Source organism: Caretta caretta, chromosome 1 (assembly GCF_965140235.1).
Source record: "Caretta caretta isolate rCarCar2 chromosome 1, rCarCar1.hap1, whole genome shotgun sequence".
NCBI classification, from domain to species: Eukaryota; Metazoa; Chordata; order Testudines; family Cheloniidae; genus Caretta; species Caretta caretta.
Window position 1 is genome coordinate 163,744,650 of NC_134206.1, and position 15,593 is coordinate 163,760,242.

A 15,593-nucleotide genomic window follows, 5' to 3' on the forward strand; every position below is an offset into this window, starting at 1 on the left:
ACTACTATGGTCAAAAGAGTATTTGGTTCTATGTTCTAACTGCTGAGGTATCAGAAAGCAAAGCTTTTAAAATAACTTGTCAGACAAAAAAAAGTAATTTTAGAATACTTTAGACAATAGTATGAGGTTTGAGAAAATAAGCTTATCAGTACTTTGTACTGAATAGTTAAAATATCAAAACTCTGCATTTAAGAATCTTACCTCACAGACATCTTCACAGTTTCATTTTCATATTGTTTAACAAGTTCATCCAGGTTTTTACATATCTGTATGATAAATGGTGCCACAGTCCAGCCTAAAGATTTCCCAAAGTATGGCAAAGAATGCGTGACTAAACCTACCCAAGATGGATGCATCCCATAGCCATACTCTGGCTGCAAACCTCTAACTACAGCAGAGACAAATAATCCTTGTGAAGTTATTGGGTGTGGATGCACATACTGCACTGCACTAATAGCCTGCTGGAAATTAAGAGCTCGTTGCCATTCCTTCGATAGGTCTGGCTGGTTCTCCTGTTCCTCATGTGTCTGTCCAAGATGGTGCTCCAAGGCAATCAATATTTGCAAAAGCTTCAGCAGCTCAATCTGAAGGGGGTGTTCACTCCATATCTGATCTTGCCCAAAATTGATAAGGCTTTCTTCAAAGAGGCTCTCTTCGATGACACTATTAATTTTATCAGATGTCATCAGTTCATACCGTTTTTGACTTGTATACATAGAAGCAGACAAAGAAAGAAGAACAAACTCTTGAATTTTGCATCTTCCAAGCAAGTTGTGTATAAACTCGATATTCTTGTTTTCTGCTGACTTTACCATTGTGGCCAGCTGCACCATCATTCTAATCAAGACTTCTACACTTTTGACTTGGACATCTCTGTTGCCAAGCACATCTTTGTGGGTTACCTTCAAGTAACATGGATAGTAAGAGCGCAGAAAACTCAAACAGAGGTAAGCCAGCAATTCTATTAATAAAGAATGGGGACACATGGTTGGTGACTGAGTCTGAAGCTTACCATAAAAGCTCTGTCCCACAAGAGTTTCCTGGTGCCGAGCTAGAAGATTATAGATGAGATTTAAATGAGCTGTAGAGCTCGTATCCATGCTAGTACTGGCCACAGCTTCAATGAATTCTTTAGGGTTTGTTTTGAGTACTGCCTCTAGCACAGAAAAAGCATACAAAACCCTCTTGGAATCATAAGGCTGAAAATACAAGAGAATGTGTTTAAACAGAGCCTCTATCATCTCTTGTTTTTCTTTCTGCTGCTTGAGCAGCCTAGAAGTTGTAATCGCTTGGAGTTCCAAGTCCACCTCCTCATCACTTGATAGTGATTCCGACGCTTGAGTTTTCTCAGAGTCTGCACGCACAAGATTTAATGTAGTACTGGGTTTGGAGCCATGAAGAGGGAAAGCATTAGATGAACTAACATTCTTCATGTTTTCTCTGCAGTCGATTGTAGCTCTGGAGTTCTCCTCATTGCTCATTTCCTGTGGATCCAGAGAAGGAGAAAAAGATGATGTATTTTCACTATCAATATGTCCTGTGCTGGTATCTGCTGATTCTGTGTGTTCACTGTTATCATGATCACCACTGGTATCCTGTGGAGTTTCTGTACAGTGAGAGAGTTCGTTTTCAGGCAGTCCATTTTTTAGCTGAGATGTCTCTGGATCTATTTCCACTTCAGCCCAAATAGCTTCCCTGTCCACAGTTGTAAATTGGCTCACTGGTATGTTTTCTTCAGAACTGCTTTCATGTAGCACAGAGGCTCCAAATGACTCTTTGAAAGAGGCACTTTTCTTGCTAAACCAATGATGCAAGTCTTCTGAAAAAATATGAAGATTTCAAAAATTAGTGTTTATTATTACAGTTAATACATTCAATAGCCTTTATGCTGAAAGACAAACTGTAAGAGAAAATGTAATGGTGATCAAGTAACTGACTTTACATTAAAGTTAAAAATCTTATTTATGCCAAGGAAATAATTTCATTGAGCGGTTATGTTTTATGATGGAATTGTACAAGTCAGAGATACCATAAACCTTCTCAGACTGTAAACTCTTTGGGACAATGGCCATGTCTACTTCTATGATTGCACAGCAGCTGGCACAAGAGACTCCCTTTGGGTGCTACTATAATGTAAATAGTGAGAACGATGATGTTTCGCAAGTCAATTAGATAGGAAACAAGGTAGAAAAACTGTTATGCAAACAGATAGCTGGATTAAAAAAAGCAATTCAACTATTAGGAGGTCTAGAAGCTTCTTTTGCAGAAATGCTAACCCAAAAGAAGATACTGATGGGCCTTATACCTTTAAAAAGGTATGACCTACTCTATAACTGAGTTTAAGCATTATTAGAGGTGTAACTGAGAAGAGTGATATATGCAGCTGGCGTCGCTACTTATAAGGAAACACCTCAAACTGAAGAGTATGACACCTAAGGTCAAAGACTGGCTTAAAATGGAGTAAGGTGACTGTCAAGGTTCCTCCCCCACTCTGAACTCTAGGGTACAGATGTGGGGACCTGCATGAAAACCTCCTAAGCTTACTTTCACCAGCTTAGGTTAAAACTTCCCCAAGGTACAAATTAATTTTATCCTTTGTCCCTGGATCTCCACTGCCACTACTAAACTCTAACTGGGTTTACTGGGAAACGTAGTTTGGACACGTCTTTCCCCCTAAAATCCTCCCAACCCTTGCACTCCACTTCCTGGGAAAGGTTTGGGAAAAATCCTCACCAATTTGCATAGGTGACCACAGACCCAAACCCTTGGATCTGAGAACAATGAAAAAGCATTCAATTTTCTTACAAGAAGACTTTTAATAGAAGTAAAGAAATCACCTCTGTAAAATCACGATGGTAGATACCTTACAGGGTAATTAGACTCAAAACATAGAGAATCCCTCTAGGCAAAACCTTAAGTTACAAAAAAGACACACAGACAGGAAGAGTCATTCTATTCAGCACAGTTCTTTTCTCAGCCATTTAAAGAAATCATAATCTAACGCATACCTAGCTAGATTACTTACTAAAGTTCTAAGACTCCATTCCTGGTCTATCCCCGGCAAAAGCAGCATACAGACAGACAGACACAGACCCTTTGTTTCTCTCAATCCTCCCAGCTTTTGAAAGTATCTTGTCTCCTCATTGGTGATTTGGGTCAGGTGCCAGCGAGGTTACCTTTAGCTTCTTAACCCTTTACAGGTGAGAGGATTTTTCCTCTGGCCAGGAGGGATTTTAAAGTGGTTTACCCTTCCCTTTATATTTATGACAGTGACTAACTGTTAATTGACTTATCTCAAACAGTTACATTTTCAGTCTGAGAGCAGCTTTACCTGCTGAATTCTTCTGTTTGATGCAATGGATGGATGTGCGCTGTGTCTTTGGATGAAGAAGCAGCAATAGTACTGGCTCGAGAATTCGTGCAACATCATTAAGTGAGAGAGCACGTATCAGCCAGCCCTGTGCTGCGGCACCAATTGCACCATCTGAACAATTTAGACTGTCCAACACCACAAACAGAGATCTGAATGGAGAAATTGCAAAGGAGAAGTAAAATTACAAGCCCTCTTTCACAACACATTTTTAGACTCCACTCCTGCAAATACTTGCCCATGTTTCAGCTTTACTCCTGATAGTAATTCCAATACCCAGAAGTAGTGCCACTGAGTTCAAAGTCGAGCACATGTTTGCAGGAGCAAGGCAAAACATACTATATGTGTGTATATTGCACACACGCTATCTCCAATTAGAGAACGTTTTTATAATATCCTCTCCTACTTCATAAGGCTTGAAATTTTTGGCTCATATTGTATAAGACTGAGGAGCACAATGAGTAACATGCCACCCTTGCATTACTTTAACAATATTTTGAATGTAGTTGCTTTTGCCGGGTCCTTTTATCCTTTCCTAGGGAAAGGCCCCATCTTCTTGATGTAGGAAGCCACTCCCATTAGAAGATGGGCCTCAGCTGTTCACTCTTTGCTGACAACATGGAAAGCAACTCCAAACTCCTCCCCTTGAAGCACCAAACAAACCAAACCAAACCAAACCAACCAAACAAAAAACCCCCACAGCACAAGTACTTTATTACTTTGGGTGAGAGTGTGTTACCAACACAAATAGGGGGGTTTATTTTTAAGTTAAAAATAAATAAATATTTGACGGCCTTACTTTGGTTCATGACTGTCCAGGAGATTTTTTTTTCTAGCAAAAAAAGTATAATTTCACTAAATATATTTATATAAACATTAAGCCAGGCAAATCAAAGTACAGCAATACCTGTCAAAGGATCGATTGTGGGAAGTGACTCTGCTGCCTTGGATTTCTCTGGTCAAATGCCATATAACAGAGAATCTGAACAGTGCCTCCAGCCTTGTCCCCTTTACAGAAGAAGACAGAAACTTTTTGATTCTGAGGTACATGTAGTAAGTTTAGTGAATTTAAAAGGCTCTAGTAAAAAAAATGCTTATTGCATAGCTTACTTCTAAAATCTTAAGAATTCTGCACCTGTTTTTCTTTTCTAGATAGGATTAACATACAATGTCATTTTCCTGCCATGCACTCACAACCCAAGGCAATCAAAACAAAAAAGCACCTAATGCACAAAAAAGCTGATGATTTCAAAGAAAAGACATGTTTGGAATTCCCATTTACAGTATTTTAATCTCTTGAGTTATTGGGGGTTGGATGACAAAGAAGGGTGATACGAAGGGACTGTTATTAGTAGGCAGACCTTACTGAGGATTATCATTCCTGAATGTGTATAAGAGTCTAAAATATAGGATTTCAAACTCTTGACTATTCAGATACCCACAACCCCTATATAGATCCTAATATATAACAAGTTTCAGAATTGTGAAAGCAGATTAGATAGATATAGCTATATATAAAAATCTATCATAGAATGTTTAAGACTGCGGTTATAGATTAGCATCAGGTTGTGACCTTTTACTTAATTTACATGTTAGCTGTCAGAAAAACTAAGAAAGAACTGATCAATCTTGAAAATAGGGAAATGAAATTGCTAAAGGGAATTGGCTCATTTTAAATACAGTTTGACTATTGCCTGGTCTAGGAGCTGTTCAGTGCTGTCTCAGACACAGGGTCAAATGACTTATCAGAACATAAGGTTGGGAAGAATAAGTCAACGTCCAGCTCAAAGTGTTTTCAGACTTACCGATGGATCTGGAAAATATTTAGAAATGCTGTGAAGGATTGCTAACTTTGGAGAATCTGTGATTTTAGGGAAAGTGTATAGCATCCAATGACTAAGATGGGTCCTATGTTGATTCATCCAGAGACCCTGAGGGAATTCACCACAGGGAGGAGTGATAGAGATTCTCAGCTGTGGTCTCCAGAGAAGCAGGGGTTGAGAAGCCCTGAAGCTATATGGCTAGGGAGCTGAAGGTTGGCTGGAACCAGAGGTAAGACACTACAATAATGAGGCAGCCTAGGAAATACAGGACTTACTTTATCGTGATCCAATAGCGTATGACAAATAATATCTTCACAAATATTAGCTGATGGAGCCAAGCAGTGCAGCCTATAAAACAGTTCCACACAGGTGATGTGGTGCTCCCTTGTCTCTTTGTTCAGCTGATTCCAAAGCACTTGAGCGACTCTCTAGGGGAACAGATAAAATAAATTGTACCACCCCCCACTGGTTTAAAAGCTTGGTATAAACACTAAAGTGTTCTGTATTTGTGAAAAGGGTAGTTCATATTTTCCTATCCTACATATTCTCAGTTTAGGGAAGACAAGAGGCTGATTCACAAATCCGGAACTAGGGGAACACAATTGCACTGTCCTGGAGCTGCAATCAACTCATGTTTGTGCACTAACGGGTGAGGAAAGCAGAGTTCTGCTTCCATTTCTAACTTTAATCCCAACCCTAAACATTCATAATTCAGATGATATAAACAATACCAAAAATTGCAACACAAAAGTGGCACACAGGTAAGAAATGGAACACTGGGATGGTTTTACCACTTTGGCATACAAAGAGGAACAAAGTTGAAAGAAGTGGTAATGTGATAGAGCCATCTTTGCCTCACATGACTAAACAGTAGCTCCCAATTAAAGTTTAAAAATTGAATTTAGAATATCCCCCACACCGCACTTCGTTTTAAGAACTAACTAGCTGCTTAGACATGCCCTTCTCAAATTACCTCTCCTTCCAGCTAAGCCTCTCAACTGCCCTTCACATTAGCTATTACAAAGAGTTGAGAATTGACGTTGGGCTGAAGCAGAAAGAAATATTAAGATAACTTTACAGTTGTCCTTAGAAATATTTCCTATAAATAACACGGGATAGATCATAACATATTGCAGAATAAAAAAAAAATGATCATGGTATTTGATCAAAGAGACACCCATTGGATTTAGATTCAATATTTCGTCTATGAATAATATGGATGCTGATTGTCCAAAGCCATAATCCAAATGAAGACATCCTATCTATGATTAAATATCCAGTGACGCAGAGGTGTAACATTTCCACCTTATTACCAGAGTATATAATTTTAGATAATGGTATCCAGTCTCTTTTCCACTATCCTCCATCCCATCTATTTCTACCATACGGTTTTGTTCTTGTTTTGTTATTCCTGCTTCCCCTATCCCAGTTCATTAGCTTTGCAGGAAAGGTAAGAGAAACTGATGAGGTTAAAAAAAAAAAAAAGCAACCATTTTAAACTTCTTTTCCTGCCCCCTATGTTTTGCCTTTTAAACAGCATTTTGGGGCCCACCAGCCAGGTGAAATTCTTACTTTCTATTAACAATAGATAAAATGGAAGCTGTTTAAAAACTCTCAGTGAAGCTCTTTTATAGTAGTAGTTGACAGTGGCTATTGGACCACAAACAGCTACTGATAGGGCACCCTTCAGAAATATTTTTATTCCACATAAGGGAAAAAGAAAAAAAAAGAGTACTTTGATTTTTTCCCCCCATTTTATCCACCACCAGTAATTTTTCATACTGGGAGCTCAAAAGAGCATAAAATCCTTCCAAATTGTAATTTTCAAGTTCAAAAAACAAAATCAACTGAAGACATTTAGAGTTAGGGATCAAGATTTTCAAAAAGTGACTAGTGATGTTTGATGCCCCACTTGGGACACCTGGGTCTTTATTTTCCAAAAGTGCTGAGCATCCACCCTCAAACTCAGAGATCTTTAAATCTGTGCACAAGAAATTTTCTAAAAATCTCCACTGACTTTTGAAAATATCAGCCATGATCCATTACAAGAGACGTAAGTTATGTCAGAGTGTGTATAACTACGCCATACATGAGACTCTCCAGTAGACATGAAGGCACTACCTTCAATGTTGTGTTAGAATTATCCCAGAAAATCCATTTAATTATGACTAACATATATTTTAGCTAAAGTATATTTGTACAGTAAAGAGTTTGACACCTGATAGAAGTCTGTTTTCTCCGATATTAGCTTTAGAACGCCAGGAGCAATGGGAGGAACTGTGACCATCTGCAGTCTCCCAAAGAAGGGGTTGTGTCCAGAGATTTTATACCGCTTCATTCGGTCTTCAATCACAAGTGCCAGTGACTGAGAATGGTTGATAACTTCAAGCAGTGTGGAGATGGACACATTCTGAACGTAGCAGTCATTTACGCAGCAGCATATCGTCATTAGGGATTTAAGCCAAAGAGGGAAGCTGGTATCACAACCTCCTCAGAGAAGACAGAGGGAAAAAATGCCTTTATAACATTTAAACGTTAGATTACTTTATCAGACATTTGTCAAATCTGAAGATGCCATGGAATTTACCTTCCCTTCTAGGCTGCACAAAATCATGAGCTTTATAACGACTCTCATATTTCAATGTGTAGCAATAGCTTGACCTACTAAAATATGTTATGTACTACACTTTTATTCTTTTAAATTAAAAAACATTTATACATATATTTTAGGCACTTCTAACACCAGTTAAATTTTATTATCCACTACGTTATCATGAAGCAGCCCAAAAGACTAGGAAAAAACATTAAAACAGCTAAACAACATAGCAAATCTCAACATTCTACCAAGAGCGTCATCCTCTCAGCACCTCCCCCCCAAATGCACACATTTTCATTTTATATTCTGTTACATTCATGATACGTCCATTAACAGCTAGACTAATTTGTTTGAGAGAGAGATATGTTGGGGTACAATTAGAACTAACTAAATATAAAAGTCCTAAAACACAAGCACCTCAAAAATTGTAACAGGAAAGCCACTGACAAGATTTGGTAATAATTACAAATATAAGGCTTTGGATTTTTAGTAACAAAACCCCCCTGACAAATCCATACTTGTAGAAGAATGCTAGTTCCTCATGATCTACTTTGAGCCCAGACATTCCTCTCACAATCAAGTGAAAAAAGACCAACCAATCTGAAAATTAAGAATGTGCATGAAGATGTAATTTTTTTCAAATTAACGTTATTCTTTCTCCTATTCGTGTAGCTTCTGTATGAACTCTCTTATAGAAAGTTACTCACCCCTCCCTTCCTTATTACAAATTCTCTGATTTGGGAGTGAGGTTCTTTTTGTTTCCCTGGAAACTGTTTACTTTGTATGGACTATAGAGAGTAAAAAGCCCTAAAAGTCAGATTGGAACCAAGAATGCCTATATTGACTCCAACATGATATTCTGGGAACTCAGACGCTGTATGACTCTAAACCCTTTAATTATAACACTTTACATAACTGAAGTGTCTTCCCTCTGAGCATCTCAAAGAACTCTAACGTTGAAGACTCAACTGCCCAGGGTGCAGGTAAGTATTATCCTCATTTTACTGGGATGAGAAATCTGTCGCAAAGCCAGAAGCAGAACCCAGGTCTCCCATTTCCTCACTCCTGTGTCCACCACAAGCCTGTCCTTCCTAAAGGCCCACTCTTACTCCCCTGGAAGAGGATATCTGAACTGTCAATGGGAACCAGCCCTAACTATGCAAATTGTTCTGATATTACAATGTTAGCCTGTGTTGACTCTTTCCGCAGGGAACCCTGAGGGGGTAGGGCGAATTGTTTTATCCAGGACCGGAACACCAACGTATTTCAAAGGAGAACAAAGTGGATTTAAAAACTGCAACACAAGCTCAATTCTAAAACATAAGATGCACTCTAATATTGGCATGTCTTGGCCATAGTAAGCAATTTGCCTTTAGTCTCTTCCCATGTCCCTCCAAATACCCAAAATGCACTATAACTGCATTCATAATACACACCCGGTCACATTATATTGTGTACACATTCTTGGTTGTGCCTAGTACATAGTGCACTTAGTTTGCAGTACAATTTACATTTTGGGACACTGAAGTTATTTGTCTAAAGACAATTCTTACCAGGAACTTGAAACAGAGATAAATACAATTGTTCTGTTTCTTTCTCAGAAAGGTAGACTGGGAAGGTAGTACAATCCAGTAGAAGGTGACAAGCAGCAGCAAAGGCCTCTCTGCAGTCTTCTTTCATGTCCCGCAAGTCAAGCATTACCTGGTCAATGTCCCATTCTTCTTCTTTTCCCTTTTTGCTACCAAGGTCATGGTTTGCAGGGGAGAGAGGCTCCAGACTTTTCTGTTTAAATGGTGACCCTCGAACTGTGAACAAGTCTGAAAGCATTTGTTTAAACTGAGGTACGGTAATTTGCTTTCCTTCCCAGGGGTTCTTTTTCTTGCTAGCATTTTCAGCAACTCTGTAATTATTTTCTTTCTTCTCTCCTACGCTCATGTTTGCTATCGAAATTCTGCCATTTCCTGGGTCTTGTAAATGCACCCCAAAAATGTATTTACTAGCAAACTTATCAACTAACTCTTGGATACAGTGCAAAGTCCTCTGAATACTCCCTCCATTTTTCCAAACATCATCCTTCTCAGGAATCACTCTTGGCAATCCTAAGTGTTGAGAGAGCTCTGGGGATGAGGCACTTAGACCTATGCCACTGTCTTCAGACTTGAGGGGAGCGAAAGCAGCGTCATCTTCATTCTGTACTGCAGGCTTGGTTTCTAAAGTTATATCACCATTTTCTTGTTTCAATGGGCTCTGAAATGGAAGCAGTGGGTGTCTATTTCATTACACTGTATTTTTGGAGTTACTTTAAATAACTGAAATCACACTTGGGGCAGCAGGGGGAAAAGAGTGTAGGACAGGAATCCCTTCCCTTCTGCCCTGATAACTTGTGCTGTGGCTTTGTGAAAGTGGTATCAATAGACTTGTAAGAGTTATGGTCCTGCTGATGATTGCTGTTTAGCTAATATTCTCTTTTTGGGGGAGGAACATTCTATGGCCTGTATTATACAGAAGGCCAGATTACATGGCCACAATGATCCCTTCTGGCCTTGGAATCTATGAATCTCCTGAATTTATGAATAAACCTCCTTATCTGGCAATTGTTGGAGCCAAAGAGATATTTACATGAAATAGATGCGGTTACTGATGAGCAGCTCTGTTGCCTTTAAGACAAAATTATACTTGTTTTAAAACTATTCCTCACACCTCCTCCTCTCTGAGGCTCTGGGCCATGTTCAGCACCTTCATGATCTAATGTTGCGCAATAGCAGCCCAACAGGAAATTTAAGAAGTGATAAAGTGTGGAAGGAAAGGGTTTCCTTGTTATGCCATTGATTATAACGTCAATAACGCAGCAACTGCCAAGTCTGATTGTTTCTAACTGTTATTTCTATGCTTGTATTATTGCTCATCATTAGCAAACTGTGAAGTTTGTTTTCTACCTTATCACACATAAATTATTTGCCCTGTTCTTGTGAGCTTGTTTAACCATTTGTAGTATTAAAGTGCATCTTGTAGCAGGTCAGGTAATCGTGATAACAAAAAGGCTGGGCTTGATCTGGCCACTTGCACTCTTTATTTCAAATGCCCCAGGGCATCTTACCACTGCATTGAGTAGCGTCCACAGAAGACCAGGCTCTTTTCGGCAGATGGGATGGAGCAGGAAAGGGGTTTGCACCACATCCTAGTTTTAGACAACACTATGCCTTTGCATGGCTTGGACAACAAGTCAGCTAAGGTTGGAGTGGGTTCTCAAAATGAGAACAGCTCAGACACATAGCACAAAGTGACTCAGAGTGTATGAAAGGGGCCTACATAGATATACTGCTGCAATGAGTAACCTAAATTTCAGTTAGAGTAGAAAAGTTAGTAGCATTCCATAAAAGAATTTGCATTATTAAAATAAGGTGAGTACACCACTCTTGATTTGTGAATAGTTATTTATAATAATATGCAACAGGCCTTGCAGCAATACCTACCGAGTTTCCACTTCCAGTCTCATTATCCAAGTAGGCAGGAGGCATTTGTACTTTGCTAAGCACTTTGAAGCAGGTCTTTAAAGCATGAGTGAGTTCTGGTAAACTTAGAATCTCCACATTCTCCAGAAGAGACTGTACCATGTAACTGAGCATCTGTGGGAGATACTGAGTCTGCACTTCAGAGTAAAGTTCCTAAAATAAGCAGGGATTTAAAATAATTAAATGCTAAATAGCTTAGCAGACAGAAATGGATTTTACCATTGTCAAGCTGCCTAATATAAAGTCTAACTTCAGTGAGCACAGATGTGACTAATATATGATGCACATTGAGTTAAGTTGCATATGGTTGCTTTAAATAGTGCTATTACTCCACCCAGTGCTGAACGTAGAACCAGATCCTAGTGTTGAATGGAATTTGACTACTGATAATAGCCTTGCAAAACAGCCCAAATAACAGATCCACCCAAGCAGCAAAGTGGAAAAAAAACCTGACAACACATGACTTTTATATCCTTTAAAATAGGATACAGTTAAAGAAATTTTTTTTGATGGGCAAGTAAAATGAAAAGTAATCACCCACAAGCAAGTGGGCATACAGAACTTTGCAAGACTGATAACTCATGCATGACCGTTCTAATTTCTATTTCAATAAATTACTGTTTTATTATAAGGATCCAGTTATAATTAAAAAATTTCAGTAATTTTCTCTTTTCACAAGTTCATTATTTGTATGTAAGTCATCTAATCAATATATTGTGTGATGGGGCAAGGCCAGGTGGCTACAGAAAAGTAGTGGGAGATAGATATATTAGCTCCAGGCTCAACAAATCCCTGGTACCAAGTTAAGTGAAATGGAAGCTGCTCCAGGTCAATTAAGACACCTGGGGCCAATTAAGAACTTTCCAGAAGGCAGGGAGAATGCTAGGTTGATTGGGACACCTGAAGCCAATCAGGGGCTGGCTGAAACTAGTTAAAAGCCTCCCAGTTACTCAGGTGGGTGTGCATGTCAGGAGCTGTGGGAGGAAGTTGTGCTGTTGGAGAGACTGAGTAGTACACACCATATCAGGCACAAGGAAGGAGGCCCTGAGGTAAGGGTGAAGTGGAGCTTGAGGAAGTGAGGGCTGCTGTGCGGGAAGTAGCCCAGGGAATTGTACATGTCATGTTTCTGAAAGATCAGCTACCATAACTGATGCTATTAGGGTCCCTGGGCTGGAGCCCAGAGTAGAGGGTGGGCCCGGGCTCTCCCCCCCGCCACCTTTGCCCCCTGATTAATCACTGAGACTGGGAGACAGAGACTGTGCAAGGAAGGATAATTTCTCCTCACCTCCCTTGCTGGCTTATGATGAAAATGGCTCAGTAGACTGTGACCCTTGTCTCTAGAGAAAGAAGGGTTACGTGGAGGGTCACAGTGAGCCTCTGAGGCTAGCGAAATCCACCAGGAAACGCAGGACCCACGGAGGCAAGGACAGAGCTTTGTCACAATTGATTTTCCAAGAAGTGCTGGTATTCTGAGACTGGAGTTTATATGTTTGTCAGATAACTTACGAAGATATTTGCCTATTAGCTGAGAAGCTCAAAACCATTCTTATTAGGAGGATGTGTTGCATACAATGCTGATAGTAAACCCCCCATTAACACCTCACTCTTATACATGCTGAGAAGATTAGGAACAAAGTTCTACTCTTGGTTTACATGGCATGAAGTGGTCTTGAATGGAACTCCTCACACGAGTAGAGTGGGCAGGATTTGGCTCAAAGCATTGTGTATTTATTCATTGGTATTCTTTTCAAATGAAAATATAGTTTCCCCCATTATAAAAATAAATAAATAAAAATGTATCCACCAAAATAAAAGCAATGCTTCCGTGAAACTGATCCTTATCTGATAAAAGGAAAGAAAATGAGTCAGGATCTGAATGATTAACTTTAGGTCAAACTTGCCTTACCAAAGGAATCACATCAAGAAGGAACAACAGTAGTGTGCAGAGCTCTGAAATCGTAGGAGTGTTGACATTCTCAGTAAGGTATCTTGTCTGCATGGATTTATTCCTGGTATTGAAAGAGAATGTGTGTTCTTTCAAAATACACGATTTACTGCAGGATGTGGGTTTTTTTGTTTTTTAAAAAACCTAAACGTACTTTATATTGGCATCCGTGCTAACTACACAAGCCAAGAAGGCCGATTTGTATCCACCATCAGCTTGGCTATTTAAGTCAAGTTCTTATCAACATTTTATTGTGATCACAAAGTTGTATACAGTTTAGAATCCTACCATATGGTAGTTGAGAAGTACAAGAACACATTGTATTATCTTAATCAAGATAAGCACGAGATTCTTCTCTTCTTTAAGGCTCATATTAGATACTCAGCAACGTTACCTGTTAGTCTAATTCCTCTCTGCTGTGCTGAGGAAACCCCCAACTATTAGTAGCCTAGCATATAAAGGGATATTTTCTGGGAATTTCATCTTCTGAAGACAAATTTATAAAACTCACAGAGACAGGAGTAGAGTAAAGGAAGAGTGCTATTATGCCATTCCAATAAATATTGGCTCATTTCAAGCACTAGTTATGGTGCTTAAATACTATGCTGACTGAAATGACACCTCCTTTCAATTACCTAATTAGGTTTAGAATGAAAACACACTCATACTTAATTGCACACTTTGGAGGAAGCACTTTCCCATTAAAATTTTGATTACAGTAAAATAGGTTCACTTATTATAAAAAACAAAATATTGGCCACCTTGTGTGCCTCTTAAAGAATATTAATTTATTTCTACATAGCATGTGAGAAGACACTAGTCCAGATTTTTCTATATGGGGAGGCTGCTGCATGCTGTATTTTATGTACGTTAACTGAAAAAACCAAGTGGCCAGGAAAGCTCATCCTAGGGGATAAGTATGATCTTATCCCATGTGATCTCCTTGCTTTCTACTTATGAACATGCAGTTTTTTTCTCCAGAAAACAACCATGTTGCTTTTTGGAAAGAGTGACCAAACCATGGCAGTTTATTTTGTATTTAGACAGATAAACAACTGCCTCAGATTTAACTATTTACATTAGATGGTTAGTTCAGTATCTAACCATGCATCTCTCTGCCCCTTTGGTTAGGATCATGACACTGGCATTTGAATCTTTCATTGACACTTCTGTTGTCCTATCTATGTAATTCTTAATTTATCTTTGCATTAACGCCAGACAGCATAACTACCTGAAGCAGTCCTCAAAACATCTGGTCATATAATCCCATAGAAAATCTGTACTTAGGGATGTGATCAACAAGTTGACTGTTTTAACAATTTCTGAGGCACTTCTATTCTCTTTGATCGCACTGTAAGAAGAACAAACAAATGATCAGTGAAGACTAAACAACAAGCATACACATTTTTGTATTATTTGATCTATTCTTAGAAAGTTGGCCTGAAGAAGAGACATGAAGTTCCTTAATTCAAAAATTAAAACCAACCATTTTGGAATAGCTAAATTTTGCAAGTGTTTCTGAAGACAAGAAAAATCTTTAAACCTTTAATTTGATTTTGTGGACTAAAAGGTTGAGTTCTATCAATACATTTTATGTAGTAAATCTGATGTTAGAGAGGCACGGTGGGTGTATGTATTTATGTATGTAACACTGCACACATAAATCTGATGTTATCAGCCAAGAATCTAAATCAATGATCTCAAATTCTCTTGGTTGGAAGAGAAAAACCCTGTGATGCCAAAGGAGACTCAAGGTAGGAAATATAAAGGAAAATAAAAGAGAGAGATTGAAAAAAAAATCAATGATTTTCAGCCTGTTTACATCAAAAAGACACTGTTAGAACTTATGTTATTAATAAACAGGTAAGATTTACCCAATGTGATTACTGAATAGTTTACTTTAGTAAGCTCTCTTATGAAAGATACAATTTCAACTATTAGGTGAAAATGGTTACGGTATACCTTGTAAGTACATTGCCACTTTGACTGTAGCTAAGTTTAAGATCAGAACCAAGGGCATCCTGGCAATAAGAATAAAAGGCTCGAATCACTTCAAGGAACAAATCCCCAACAACTTGTGGCCCTGCAATCAAAGGAAAAATAAATCCAGTAATTACTGCAAACTGATTACAATTTAATCAATTACAAGCTTTTAGTCTAAAACTGAAGTTCTGATTATAAAGAAAATGTACTATCCCATGGTTACTTATGGGAAATAAGGGGATGAGAAAATTTTCTATGACATTTTAAACTACTATCCAGATTCCACTTGTGAGATCAAAGGTGTGTGTATTAAATAACTTAGTTCTGTACTTCTTAATAGAATGTGAGAGCCAGAATTTTACAA

General features: G+C 38.6%; 1 protein-coding gene across 4 annotated transcripts in view; it reads right to left on the reverse strand.

Moving 5' to 3' along the window:
- Positions 1-15,593, reverse strand: part of DOP1B (DOP1 leucine zipper like protein B) — a 91,259-nt gene that overhangs the window by 33,174 nt on the left and 42,492 nt on the right. For 2 of the 4 annotated variants that reach the window (XM_048867200.2, XM_048867224.2), the window contains 10 exons: positions 15,209-15,329; positions 14,478-14,597; positions 13,208-13,310; positions 11,263-11,454; positions 9,343-10,036; positions 7,412-7,683; positions 5,469-5,621; positions 4,278-4,378; positions 3,332-3,522; positions 202-1,819 (listed from right to left, as the gene is read on the reverse strand). In XM_048867200.2, coding sequence (XP_048723157.2) covers positions 202-1,819; positions 3,332-3,522; positions 4,278-4,378; positions 5,469-5,621; positions 7,412-7,683; positions 9,343-10,036; positions 11,263-11,454; positions 13,208-13,310; positions 14,478-14,597; positions 15,209-15,329 — 3,565 coding nt within the window. The remainder of the gene's footprint in view (positions 1-201; positions 1,820-3,331; positions 3,523-4,277; positions 4,379-5,468; positions 5,622-7,411; positions 7,684-9,342; positions 10,037-11,262; positions 11,455-13,207; positions 13,311-14,477; positions 14,598-15,208; positions 15,330-15,593) is intronic. The other 2 variants (XM_048867209.2, XM_048867216.2) reach the window with 2 other exon arrangements.